Source organism: Budorcas taxicolor, chromosome 6 (genome assembly GCF_023091745.1).
Source record: "Budorcas taxicolor isolate Tak-1 chromosome 6, Takin1.1, whole genome shotgun sequence".
Taxonomy (NCBI): domain Eukaryota; kingdom Metazoa; phylum Chordata; class Mammalia; order Artiodactyla; family Bovidae; genus Budorcas; species Budorcas taxicolor.
In genome coordinates this window covers 15,814,995-15,828,844 of record NC_068915.1, presented here as the reverse complement: position 1 = coordinate 15,828,844, position 13,850 = coordinate 15,814,995, and the positions used below count along the sequence as shown (strand labels likewise).

The 13,850-nt window shown below is 40.6% G+C and overlaps 1 protein-coding gene across 1 annotated transcript in view; it reads left to right on the top strand.

Moving 5' to 3' along the window:
* The window catches only part of EGF (epidermal growth factor), a 125,800-nt gene extending 112,955 nt beyond the window's left edge, over positions 1-12,845 (top strand). The window contains 5 exon segments of the mRNA XM_052642306.1: positions 3,839-3,968; positions 6,321-6,360; positions 6,921-7,037; positions 10,295-10,400; positions 12,604-12,845. Of these exon segments, the coding sequence (XP_052498266.1) occupies positions 3,839-3,968; positions 6,321-6,360; positions 6,921-7,037; positions 10,295-10,400; positions 12,604-12,845 (635 nt within the window).
* The last annotated feature ends 1,005 nt before the right edge of the window (positions 12,846-13,850 follow it).

Below are 13,850 nucleotides of genomic sequence, written 5' to 3'. Positions count from 1 at the left end.
GCTTTGATTATTAATAATAATTAGTCTAAACTACTAGAATAAATTATATTCTGTGATGAAGAATATGGCCTTGCATTAGAAATCACATCATCCTGACAAAAATAGTGGAAAATGTTCGCGAATATTAGCAAAAATGACTCAGTCCTAATAGAAATCTGTTTTTATATTCATATTTCATGCTGTGGTTTTCTAACCTAAGATAAATTTAGTACTTGATGATAATCATCTTGATTTTGATAATAAGGATCAAATTGTTTTCATCTGTTCATGGCTTTTTATTATTCCCAGTAATGAAATTATGAAAACAAGTATCCTAGCAATGGTTTATGTTTCTCTCTGACACTTTAATTTTGGATTATTAAAGGCATTATAAGAAGAAAAAGGGTACTGCAGAGTTATGTATTGTAGTTAGCACATTAATTTCACTTGGAACTGATAGTACCAATTCATTAAATGACTTGTGAACACTCTTTAGCACACTGCTTTCGTTCCTGTCATTAAAACCTGATGAAAATAGCATAGTCCTCTAATAATATTTTAAATACGAGTTGCTACAAAATGACAATTAAACTGGGTCTAACACTTAAATTTAAGCACCTTTAATCAAAAGCAATATTTAAAATATCACCAGAGTTCCCATTAATCTGGATCATAACTTTGTGTTTGAATTCTATATCTAATAAAAACATGGATTTGTCAGATGTCCAATCCTTCCGTCCTTCCATGCCCCAATGACCTCACCTTGTATTTTTAATTCCATAAAAGGAAACATCTTTAGGGAGTGCTTCCCAGTCCAATGGTTATTAGAAACATCTCACAGGCATCATTCTGCACATGTATACGTGAGTGCTAGGTTACTTCAGTCATGTTCAACTCTGTGCGACCCTGTGGACCATAGCCCACCAAGCTCCTCTGTCCATGGGATTCTTCAGGCGAGGATACTAGAGTGGTTGCCATGCCTTCCTCCACGGGATCTTCCCAACCCAGGGACTGAACCCAGGTCATCTGCACCTCCTGCATTGGCAGGTGGGTTCTCTACCACTAGCGCCACCTGGGAAGCCCAGACTGTTCACAATGTTGTGAGCAGGTTAGTAAAGGAACTTCCTTCCTTGCTTGGAGGCAATGGAAGCTCCCCTCCCAGATGTAGGAACTCCCAGCTGCCCTAGGGATGCAGAGGATATGAGAACTGGAAGTCTCCACACCCACAGGCCTCCTCAGAGGGCCCCTGCTCAGGGGTTTCTCAGAGGACTCCAAACCTCTTGAGCGCAGAAGAGGTCCTTATTTATTCTGGTTTGGCTCTGAACCAACCCACAGCCTTTAGGGCAGGTCTTCTTCAGCCCAAGTTGCCCGAACTATGGTGCTGTGAAATGTGTCATGAGAAAACGATTGTGTGGCCCAGTTTAAGAAATGCTGCAGACGCTAGCCTTCAATTCTTGATTCATGGTCACTACAACATGTGAAAAAGTCTTGTTGACCTTTGTTTAGTCCAGAACTTGAAATTGTTTGACCATGGAACCAAGCTTATTCGGCTAGGAAATTTTCTGTTTAATGTAGGAGAAGAATTAATCAAAACCTAAAAATTAGTGATGTGTGGCCTGCCCTTGTGAAATGCTGGCTGATTGCTCTGGGCCTTAAAGGCTTTGATATTGCAGGCTGCTTGGCTCTCCAGACCTCTTATCATGTGCTTATTACTTGAGACTTTACAATCTCTGAGAGGATCAGAGGTGTGGCCTGTTAATATCCACCAGTTTAAAAATGGCTGCTAGGTGTTAACAGTGGATGTGCATAACCAAGGACAGTTAGAATTAAAACAGCATCATGAAAGCCAGGAATAACTGGATGGTCCTCCAAGGGTCCTATACTCAGATCGTACATGTTCTTGCAGAGTCAATTCTAGAAGAACAGTTTTCCAGAGGTGCATGGAACTTAAAACTCTTTTTGGATGTGGTCTAATGTAGTAGAAAGAATACAGACTTTGAAATCAGAGAACCGTTTGAATCAAAACTGCCATTCACTAGCCGTGTGACCTGGTACAAATTATGTAACTCCCCTGCATCTCACTTTCCTCATCTGTAAAATGGAAACCTACCATTGAGAACAAAACAAAGTGCCCAGTGTTCAGTTGTTAAGTCATGTCTGACTCTTTGCAACCCCGTGGACTGTAGCCCGCTAGGCTCTGCTGTCCTACACTGTCTCCTGGAGTTTGCTCAAATTCATGTCCCTTGAGTCAGTGATGCTATCTAACTATCCCAGAATCAGAAACATAAGGTGTATAACAAATGCTAGTTTCTTTCCCTTCTGTCTCTGAAAGGGACTTGCGAAAGCTCCTATGGCTAACTCCAGCTACAACTAGGACTAGACTTGGGATCTCTTCTCGGGCTTCACCCATGCAGTAGATGCATGATTCATCTAAAGCTTGTCCCTTGCTGCCTCTTCCCATCATGGGGACTGATGTCAGTTCTCTGTGTATTCATTCCTTCATCTCCTTCTGGAATAAAGTGGGGGCATGGGTATATAGTTGGTGGATCCAGGGCCAAGGGGAAGAAATTCCTAACAAGTGAGCATCACAAAATGTTTAATAGACTATTTTTAAAGTTTATGCTCTTCCAAAGAATAATTAATTCTACTCAAGGTTCTGGAAGCATGCATTCCCAGTAGATGGCAGCATTGTTTCACTTACTTTCACATAAAAGTTCACAGCCTGTGTTGGTTGCTGATAGTGTTAATCACTCTGTCCCCTCTTCTGCCTTGGACTTCTTGAGACCCCATGGACTGTAGCCCACCAGGCTTCCCTGTCCATGGGATTTCCCCAGGCAAGAATACTGGAGTAGGTAGCCATTCCCTTCTTCAAGGTATCTTCCCAACCCAGGGATTGAACCCAGGTCTCTATTGCAGGCAGATAGATACTTTGCCTACTGTCTGAGCCACCTGGGAAGCCCCATATGAACAACAATAATTCCAGTAACAATTTCACTAATGAACAGCAGGATGTTGGTGAATGCCTCTTTTCCCTCCACTTAGTTTTTCTCTCTCGAAGAAAGTAAGTGCTTCTTGTTACCACTGAGACCTTTTGGATCTATGACTTTTAAGAAAAAAAGTAAGAAAAATGGTTTCCTCTGCTTCCTGTTCAGAGGCTACTTACATTCCTTTATAACCTGGTTTCAAGTAAAAGACTCTGCTTTCAAATTCTTCCTTCCTTTGACTTATATTGATTGCAATCTGGCCAAACATTTGTTTGAAAACTCCCTTTGCTCCCAGGGCAGGGTTGCTTTGTGTTGGTCTTAGAGAGAGGCAGTTGTTCTTTTAACAGAAATTGATCTTTAATCAGTGTTCTGCAGTGCCTTATAGAGGTGGTATGCAAATAACCTCGAATCAGTCCCAGGGCCAACAGACCAATGGGGGAAGTCTATGCTGCAGTAACTTGTACATCAGAGTGCTTTCAACTGACCCATTTGGCTTCCCTGGTATCTCAGTGGTAAAGAAACTGCCTGCCAGTGCAGGAGACACGGTTTGATCCTTGGGTCAGGCAGATCCCCTGAAGAAGGAAATGGCAACCCATTCCGATATTTCTTGCCTGGAAAATCTCATGGACAGAGGAGCCTGGTAGGGTACAGTCCAAGGGGTTGCAGCTGAGTGAGTGAACAACAGCAGAGACTGACCCCTCATGGATTTTTCCATATTCTTCCCAAAGTATGAGGCTGAAGTGTAGAGGTTGAGAGCTGACTGGCTAGTGAATACAAAAATACAAGTGTTTTGGCCATGGCTCACTGCTGACTTCTGTTTGTGTGTTGTCACAGCTGATCCGTTGGCTACCCCGGGAAGTGATGTGAGTACGCAGACTTCGATGGGTGGGATCTGCACTGTGCTGGCCGTAGGCATCAGCGGAATGTCAGCCCGGTGGCTGTCTGCGTGCTGCTGCTGGCTTTCCTGCTGCTCCTGGGGCTGTGCAGAGCTCACTACTACTACCGGTGATTTTGCTTCCACTGGAAATTTCCTCTTCCTTCAAGCTCCTCCCAGGGGCTCTTGGAGATGAGCTGCTTCTACATACTTATTTCATTTAAAAACTGGAAGAACAGTAAAAAGAAAACAAAAAATGATCCAGGGTTTCACTGCTCTAAACCATCTGTGGTTTTATTGTTCCTTTCCAGTCTTTGTCCATAGACCTATGTAGTTTATTGGGTGGCTATTTAACATCATGCATTTTTATATTCCACCTTTTTCTTTTAGCATTACAGGATTCCCCTTACCCCATCCCCAGGCTGTATAACTATAATTTTTCACACATCCTGTCCATTGAGTTGATTTCCCACAAAATATTAACTTCTGTTCAAGAAAATCAGTATCTTCCCTAAATTGGAAGGAAGTTTCTGGTTCTTGGAGTTTGTGTTTTTAATCATTTCCAATTAAAAGCTCAGAACTGTGGAATAATAGTATTTACATATTTATTACACACAAAACCCCACTACATTGGGGATCACATTGTTTGCTTATTTTCCACTTTCTTAAAAAGTAGGCCAGCGTCATCCACTATCCTCAATATTGAAAAGCATTTTATACACTATTGTGGTTTATCTGGCTAATTTAGGGCTTAATAAATGCTTTCTGTTCTTATTGTTAAGATTTTCCAAGAACTGTAAGCTTCCCCAAGGAGTCCCACGTTCCAAACTCTTTTCTATCTTGAGACACAGGATTCATGGGCAAAAATTTGACATTTTAATTCAGGGTCCATCAGTAAACTTTGTGCTTTTTAGCCTAGTGTTCAATCAATATGTTGGATGTTTGTAGACAGAATACTGAATAATCAGCTATTCATCCATTGGACAGAATGTCAGAAGAAAAGCAGATGTTTGGCAAATACTGTAAAAAAAGTGGAAGGAAGAAACTTAAGTCAACATGTACTATAATTATTAAGTGTTTTTTTTTTTTTCTTATTCTGTGGACTACAACATAGTAAGATTCTCTTGGGATCAAATTAAAACTGCCAACTTAAATATTGCCACATCACTGATATAAACCAGTAAATACAACTCCAGCACTGAGTTTGTCAGTTAGGTGTGTTAAGCAATTTTCTTTAAAGAGATAAAATCAGTTATTCCTCCCTTTGTATCAGTCTTGCCTGTCTTATTTAGATTAACTGTCCAAACACTATTTGTTTTGTGTGTCTCTGAAAAGGCTATTTGTGAAACTTAATAATTTTTTAAAGTATGGTAGTGTAATTACTTCATGAAACTTGATTTCTTGAAAGGCCTGCTTTGTAAGAAAATCAACAGGAAGTAGTATGTTCCACAAACTATACCTTGAAACTTTGGAACTGTTCATATTAACCACTTCGATTGTTCTCCTTGATGCCTTTGGTTAAAAATAATAGCCCACACCATTTTCCAGTGGGTTCCATCTGTTACATGGAATTCACAGCTCCTGGCATGGGCTTCCAGAGCAGCCCCTATCTTCCTATTGCCCTTCCTCAGATGGGCAGATGGAAAGATCCCCTGGAGAAGGGAAAGGCTCCCCACTCCAGTATTCTGGCCTGGAGAATTGCACGGACTCTAAAATCCATGAGGTCATCAAGAGTTGGACACGACTAAGCAATTTTCACTTTCAGATGGGCAGACAGGGCTGTGTGGCTGACGGTTGCACTCCCAAAGGGAACTGAGCTGCCATCTGCCTTGAAATAGTAGCGCTGTTTGGGAATCTTGAGGCTGGCTGGTGTCTTCCCCAACACCTTTCCTTCGCTGCCTTCCCTTAGATGGCTGCTCAGATGTGATGTACCTGCCTCTCTCCCTCTTGAGGCTGGGCTCTGAGGACAGGGGTCCCTGTTAGATCTTCTTTCCTTTTGCCCCCTCCCCTGGGGCATGACACCATGCCTAACATCGACCTGGATGGAGCCTAGGCTTTATATCTGTTGATTGAAAGCAAAACAAAACAAAGCACAACAGGAGAGTTATGAGTTGAGTTTTATCTGGAGCAAAATGAAGACTATAGCTCAGGAGACAGCAGTTCAGATAGCTCTGAGAAACTGCTCCAGAGAGGTAGTGGGGGACGTCAGATATATATGATTTTGGTGAAGGCAAGGGGAGTACATGGGATAAAGCACATATTTTTTTTTTTTTGCAGAAGGTTATTGCTAGTCATAAGGAGCAAACATCACCATGAAGAATTTTAGTATTTTTCTAGGTAAAAGGAAATGCAAGAATTTTGTTCATAAAATCTTTTCCTGAAAAAAATTTAACTCTCTGAAATGTGTCCTGCCAGATTTTCCCAGAGCACAGAGTGCTTCACTTCTGCTCTTCACCCTGAACTCCTTTCAGGGGGTGTTGAAGGTCAGCAGCTGCAGCAGCTCATGACTTAATCCTTATAGAGGTAGGTGGCGCATGCCAATTTGCAGTTGGCCCATCATTGTGACCCAGCCCCTGGGCTGCCCTTGGTAGCCATGTGCCTTGGGTACATCACTACTATCTTCCAACGCTGCTGCCTTCACTTATAAGATGGAGTTAATATTGTGTGTGTCACACAGTTGCTGTGATAGTGTTTCTATAGGCACTCCCCTCTCTACAAATTCAAAGTCCATTTAAGCAGAGATTTTGTTGTTTTCCCATTGCTATTCTCCAGTACTAGCACAAGGCCTAGGATATAGTTAGTCCTCAGTCGATATATCCATGAATGCATGCGTGACTTCCCCTGCCTCCCATGCCCTCCTCCTCCCTTCTCACAGTACCTTGCAAATAGTGAAACATAATCTGTAAAATAATGCAGGAAACAAGGCTTTGAAACCCAAAGTTATGCTCCTAGTCTCCTTAATACTTCTCTTCTCTCATGCATCTTAGGTACCTAAATTTCAGTAACAAAAGTAATTATCTGACCATTGGTGAATGGGCTACTGTTTTGTTTTGAGATCGTCTCACATTTTGGCTTTATTGCAGGACTCAGAAGTGGCTATTAAAAATCCAAAGAATCCTTGTGAAGAACCAAGCGGAGATGTGATCTGTAGCAGGCCTGCAGATGGCGAGGCTGGGATGCCTTCTTGCCCCCAACCTTGGGTAATGTAACCAAAGTACATGAAGCAAGAAATTATCTTTATATTAATCCCAGTTCATTTTTTTTTGTTGTTCTTTGCTGAGAGAGACTGGAACCTATTATAACTTCCAGCTGGTGTTAATATTACCCAATACCACAACAACTGGGAGGTCCTGGGTGGGCAGTGAGGCTGGGGAAACTGTGTCCTAAATTAATCAGATAAGCTAAACTAGTGCCATAATGTAATGGCCCAAGACATGTCTGGGATCCTTTTTTTTCTATCAAGTATACTTTCTTGCTATAACTTAGCTTTTTATATGTTTGTGAAAAGTCTTTCCAAATTTTTAGGTGATCCCTTTCAGATGGATATCTTACAAACTGAAAATTATGCTCCTAATTTTCTTAAAACTTCTTTTCTTACATACATTTTAAGTCCTTAAACTTCAGCACCAAAACAGTTTGCCAGCTTTAGCAAATAAAAATACAGAACACCTGGTTAAATTCATACTAATACTGAAAGTTGAATTTTAAATTCAAATATTCCTAGGTATCCTGTATTTTATCTGAGAACCCTGTATATTTTCCAAAAAGCATAGTAACTGCAAAGTTCAAACAAAATGCTCCATAGATCGTCCTCTTCAGTCACTGATCTTAGTACACTAGAGGGCAGACATGGGACAGGCTCTCTTACAATGCTTGGGATTTCCATTTCCAGGATCCTGTCAGAGACACGTTGACTGGTTCAGTGTGTGTTGTTGGTATAACTTGTGGCATATATTGTGGAAGAAGCTGGAATATATGGCAGGCCCATGGGGAAGTGAAACCTGTGGGCACATAGAGAAAAGCTTATTAAGTGGGTTTGGAAGGTCACAAGCATTATTTGCGGTCCTTCCCATATCGCATTTCCCTGCCTCTACCTCATAGGCATTTCAGAGAATAGCTTTCCTGTGGCTGTGCTTTTGACGGACTAGCAACCATCTGTCTCTGCCCGTTGTAGGCATTCAGTGTGTACTTATTTTTTGGTTGAACTTGAGTACAGAAATGCAATAACAAATGAGAATTCTGACTTTACTCTTCTACCAATTGGCTAATTTTCAGCAAGTCACTTAACCCCTGTTTCCTCATCAGGACTCCAAGGCATTTGGATTACATGGGCTGTAAGATCCCTTCTGCTTCTAGTGATTCCCTAAATGTGTGGTTCTGGGTGAACTTAGTCACAGAAATGTCCTCAGATCTTTGAAGCTTCATGTCTTCAAATCCTTAATTACCCTGATTTTATTGTTAGTCTATATGGTACTTCCTTCAGGTTTTAGGTAGCAAGTTTAGTTCATGTTATTTAAATCATAGGAGAGAAGGAAAAATGCAGTCTGTGTGTATCTTCTTATTTAAAAACTCGGAGACACTTGCGGCTGTCTTGAGCAGCGTACAGACACAGGGCCATGGTGAGAGGCTGACCCCCGGTGGTCAGAACCATCTTGACACCAACTGCTGCTGCGGGCATCAGTGAGAATGGGCGGGGAGCACCTGAACGAGGAGGAGAAGCAGCAGAAACAAATTTGGTTCCATCAGCTGCCTTCCCCAAACCAGGCCAGAATCCTGGAACCTATGTTCTTCTAGCAGAGAGGCATGTGGTTGGAAAATTTGCAGTGCAGAGGGTTAAAGTCTGGCCTGAGCCAGACAAGTGAGTGTCATTTCTGCTTTGGCCCAGCCTCTCCGTTCATTCATTTCTCCACTCTTCCCCAGTAGCATATTGGACACTTCCTGACCTGGGGGGCTCATCTTCTGGTATCATATCTTTTTGCCTTTTCACACTGTTCATGGGGTTCTTATGGCAAGAATACTGGAGTGGTCTGCCATTCCCTTCTCCAGTGAGAAAAATGGGCATGTGCCCTTAAACAGTGGGTCATGTGTTAATTTTGCATTGTGTTACTGCAGGAGGCTATTGAGGAGGAGGAGGTGGCAAGGATGCTTAGTGTTGTGGAAAATAAGAAAATGAAAATGTGTTCAGGGATTCATCATTCTCTCACCAATATTTCTTTCCCTAATCAACCACTCATTCTTCCTATACTTTTCTCAAAAGGAAATATGGTCAAGGAAACTTTTTTTTCCTTTTATTCTCTATATTTCTGAGTTATGGGTTCATTATGTGGAGGGCCCATTTCTGAACCAATGGAGCATAATCAACCAGAGCCTCGGGGCAGCCTCTCTGCTGGGTTACTGATTGGCAAGGAAGGACTTGACCAAACTGCATCCTTCATCCTGGGGCATGGGGTAACTTCTTTTCTTTCCTTTTATCTTTGACCTATTAATACTTTAATCTCTAATCTATCTTGTGTGAAAGTGAAAGTTGCTCAGTTGTGTCCAACTCTGCAATTCCATGAACTATATGGTCCATGGAATTCTCCAGGCCAGAATACTGGAGTGGGTAGCTGTTCCCTTCTCAAACCCAGGTCTCTCGCATTGCAGGTGGATTCTTTACCAGCTGAGCCACCAGGGAAGCCCAAGAATACTGGTGTGGGTAGCCTATCCCTTCTCAAGTGGATCTTCCTGACCCAGGAATTGGACTGGGGTCTCCTGCATTGCAGGCGGATTCATCTCTTGTGAATGTGAGCCAATTAACTCTGGTCAGCCTGCATTGCAAATGCCCAATCAAATGTGGACAGTACAAACAATGACATAAATAATAATTCTGTTGACTGAAGAGAAATAATGTTGTTTTCTGGGCCTGTCTTTTAGAATTTTGGTTCCCAAGCTGTTCAAGCATGAGAAGATATTTCATGGATCCCTGAAAAATAGTAGCTGCATTTATGAGTGCTTATTAGTCACTAGTAAGCCCAGATTATTCAGAGCTTGGTATCATATTTAGGTGAATTTTATTAAGTAAGCACCTACACGCATATTTGGAAAGTTGGAGCAGATACATGTAAGAGGCATTATTTATCTGGTCTAGGGGCAAACTTTAGACCTCTTGTAGATTCGTGGGTTGCTTATGGGAAAAAGTAGTTCCTAGGGATCCATGGCCCAAAAGTTGAGATTCCAGAATTAGGATAGATTCTTCAGTAAAGGTATTAGTAGTGCCTAGTTGCTTTAACAGAGAGTAGCATAAGGCTTCTCACTGAAAACTGAACCCTTCACTAGCCAGAGAAACAAATTTGATAGGGCCTTCCTTTTGGCTTTCCCCTCCTATAGGATGAACATTACAAAGCCATAGACTTTAATGTATGTTGAGATAATTTATGAATTTTAACAGTGTTCTCTCTCTCCCTTTTGTTTTCTGCAGTTCGTGGTTGTAAAGGAACATTAAAACCTTGGAAATGGGAGTCCACCCGAGGCCCTCAAGGAAGGCCTGGCAGCAGATTTTGGCCAGTTTCCCCCCCTGGATCCTGGTGAATGATTATCTTTATCTGGATCTTGATATTTCCCTGACTGTGGAAAGTCTCATCTATGCACAGAAGCATAGGACTTCCCTGGTGGCTCAGACGGTAAAGCGTCTGTCTACAATGAGGGAGACCCGGGTTCGATCCCTGGGTTGGGAAGATCCCCTGGAGAAGGAAATGGCAATCCACTCCAGTACTACTGCCTGGAAAATCCCATGGGCAGAGGAGCCTGGTAGGCTACAGTCCATGGGGTCGCAAAGAGTCGGACACAACTGAGCGACTTCACTTTCTATGCACAGAAGCAATAGTGAAATTGTATAAGCTATGTGAACAACTGGCTGTATTGGAATGCCACAGAGCTTAGAGAAATATATTTGGACCAGATTCCTGTCTTATGTGAGGTTACCACATTCACTCAAAACTCTGGTCACAGAGCAGTCTGCTAGATCCCTTTAAGCAAGCACACAAGGAGTGCCACCTTATTCTTGGCATAAGAATTCTTGGAATTACGCTGGAGTTTGAGGTCATCCTTGGGGTTACGGATCTATATTGGCTGCTGTCAGTATGGTTCCAGCGAAATTGCAAGTGACTCCAAGAAAATGTGTTTCATGTTCTAGAATGAAGGGTTCTTGCGAATTTAACTTGATCTGGGGATTCTCCTAGGGATTGAGGGCTAGTTAAGTCTTATTAGGGTCTAGCTCTCAGCCAGATGCCTGGCCATCTGTGAAATCCAGTCAGACCCCTAGAAGAGGGGCCATAAAATCAACTCATATTTTCAGGCTGTTGTGGAGCTCAATCTGCTTCAGGTAGAAATGGAGTTATATATGATTTGACATAATACTTTTACCAAGAGTTGCATTATCATAAGCTTCTTGGGCTTGGGTCTTAGATATGTATCATTGTCGTATTTCCTAACTCACATGACAAGGTTGAATACACTTTGTATCATAAACCTTTAGAAAAGTCCGAAAAAACTTTCAGACAATAGTTTCTCTGCTCATGAGAGGCACTTCAGCCCCTTCATATTTAACTTCAGAAAGTATATTTTCTGACATTTGCCCTTCATAAATACGCTGATTACCATTCTCTCCTCCTAGAACTTCCTTGTAGAGAAAACACTGGCTTCTTGTTTTGAAAAACTTACTCCAAACCCCCCTCTCATTCATGTTGCCATGTAACCCAGATTCAGTATGACTTTATTTCCTAATTTGAGGAAGGCTCTGGATACTAAAGTATATTTCAGAATTGAACCTTAAAACTACAGTAAATATTTTACCTATTATACATATATGTTAATAACATATAAAATATATACTATATAATATTTATTGTAGTTTTAATGTGTTGTTAACCTAGATAATGAAAATATTTGGCATTATCAAAAGTTGCTTAGGGTTTTGTAATTTTTGAAAGTAGTGGAATACCTTGCGTAGTACTTTTTCTTGAGCTAAAAGCGAATAATTTTTTGGTATGAAAGTAATCTTCTTTAGAGGTACATATAATGTAATTTTGCAAATGAAAGAGTATGGTTAAGCCCAGAAAACACTGAGGACTCAGCTGAGTATTTTCAGGAATAAATTAGAGTCTCTCTCTTTTTGCTCATTCTGTTGCAAACAGTTTGGCCCATTCTGTATGAGCCACTCATATACCTGTCTCTCAATACGAGTCATCACAACCCCAATCATGTCTAGCCAGCTCATAAATGTTTAATACCTGTTATGAAAGAGCATGTAGAGATTAGAGGTAGAGTGGAAAATGAGATAAAAGCTCAGGATTGGCTCTGAACCAATTCTTTCTCTACTCCTGGAAAACCCATTAAACCACAAGCTATACTAGTAGTGCTTCCAAAGTTACTTATTCATTGACCTAAACCAGCATCAACTGGTGCAGGTTAGAAGAATACCATGTCAGGGAATAGGACTGCAACTGCATTTAAAACCTGAGCTCTGTTTTCAAGTCATTCATGGGCCAAATGGAAAGAGAGAAAGTTCACAGAGAAAGCTAAATAGCAATGTCAGGTAGCACAGTCCTTTGAATCATCTTAACTAACCAAAACTATTTTAATTTTTTAAAAACTGGGTTCAGAATGGCTTGAGAAATAGGGTCATTTGTGTCTCATATTTCAAGTCTACCCTCCAACCACTGTAAGGGTCTCACTTACTGCACACTGCACGTGATGGGAATACTGAAATGCCTTTTTTCTGTTGTATAGCGTCCTTGGAACAGTCATCATGGAGAATGGAGCCCCAGATGCATATGGGCACAGAACACGGAAGCTGTATTGCATCATCCAATGATAGAGGCTCCGGTGACCAGGGGATGAAGTGTAGCTTTCATCTTATCTCTGAAGGGGCATGGCCCATTGCTGAGGGGATTGAGAAATCCTGTCCTCTCCCATCAGCTCACCCTTTGTGGCAACAAAGATCTCCACACCAAATGGAGCTGATTCAGTGAAAACTTGAATTAAAAGTAAGATCATGAGGAATAAACTGTATTGAGGGATGGTAATACTTCATTTTAAAAGTAGAGGAAAAATACAGATTTTCCATTTATAATCTCTACAACAAATCACCTACTCAGTGTTGAAGGCAAATATATATTGTGTGTTTGCTTCTTCCTTCAAGTAGTCTTATTGCCGACTTTCAAGTAAACTAGAGAATTATTTGGTATCTCATTAGACACCAAAATGGAGAAAATAGTACTTTATAAATTGTGTTCAAGTGCTCAATAATCCTGAATTTTTTTCCTTCCCAGAGGAAATCTGGGGTTAAAGCAATCAATCATACTGGTTTGGTCAGTTATAATTTCTTTTATTTGGACAGAATATTTAGCTCAATCTTATGAAGTGGTTAGAATATTAAAATACATTGTAATCATTATAATACATTGTAGGCATTTAACATCATCGGCGTGGTCCATGATGGTAATTTTGCAGAATGAATTTTGATAAATTAATGAAAAATCTACTGACTTAGAACCTTATTTCTTCAAAATTATATGGCTTATTTTTTCTATTTTAAAATCTTTGAAGGAAAACTTTTAAACCATTACCCAAGAGATTTCTCTGTTTCTGTCATTACTGTTATTTTCGCCACAGAATTTTTCCTTCTAATGAAAATGGTAAATTCCCCCTCTCTATGTTTGCACAGAACTTTTACTTATTTTCAAAATATAAGATTGTAAGCAAATTGCCTGATTTATTTTTATTTTGGACAGCAATCAATTTTCTTCTAATTAAATAAAACCAGTGCATAACATAAACATAACATAAACATTGTATACCTGGTTAAGTAATAAATTATAGTTTAAAGGGATGTTAGAGTTAAAGCAAAGTGGTTTGACTAGCTTGCTATTGTTATTTTAAGCAAAACATATTTGAAATCTTTCTCTCTGTTATAAAATAAAATTTCACAAGGTATTCCAATTAAAGATCATTCTTGGAGCCAAGACATTGTTATT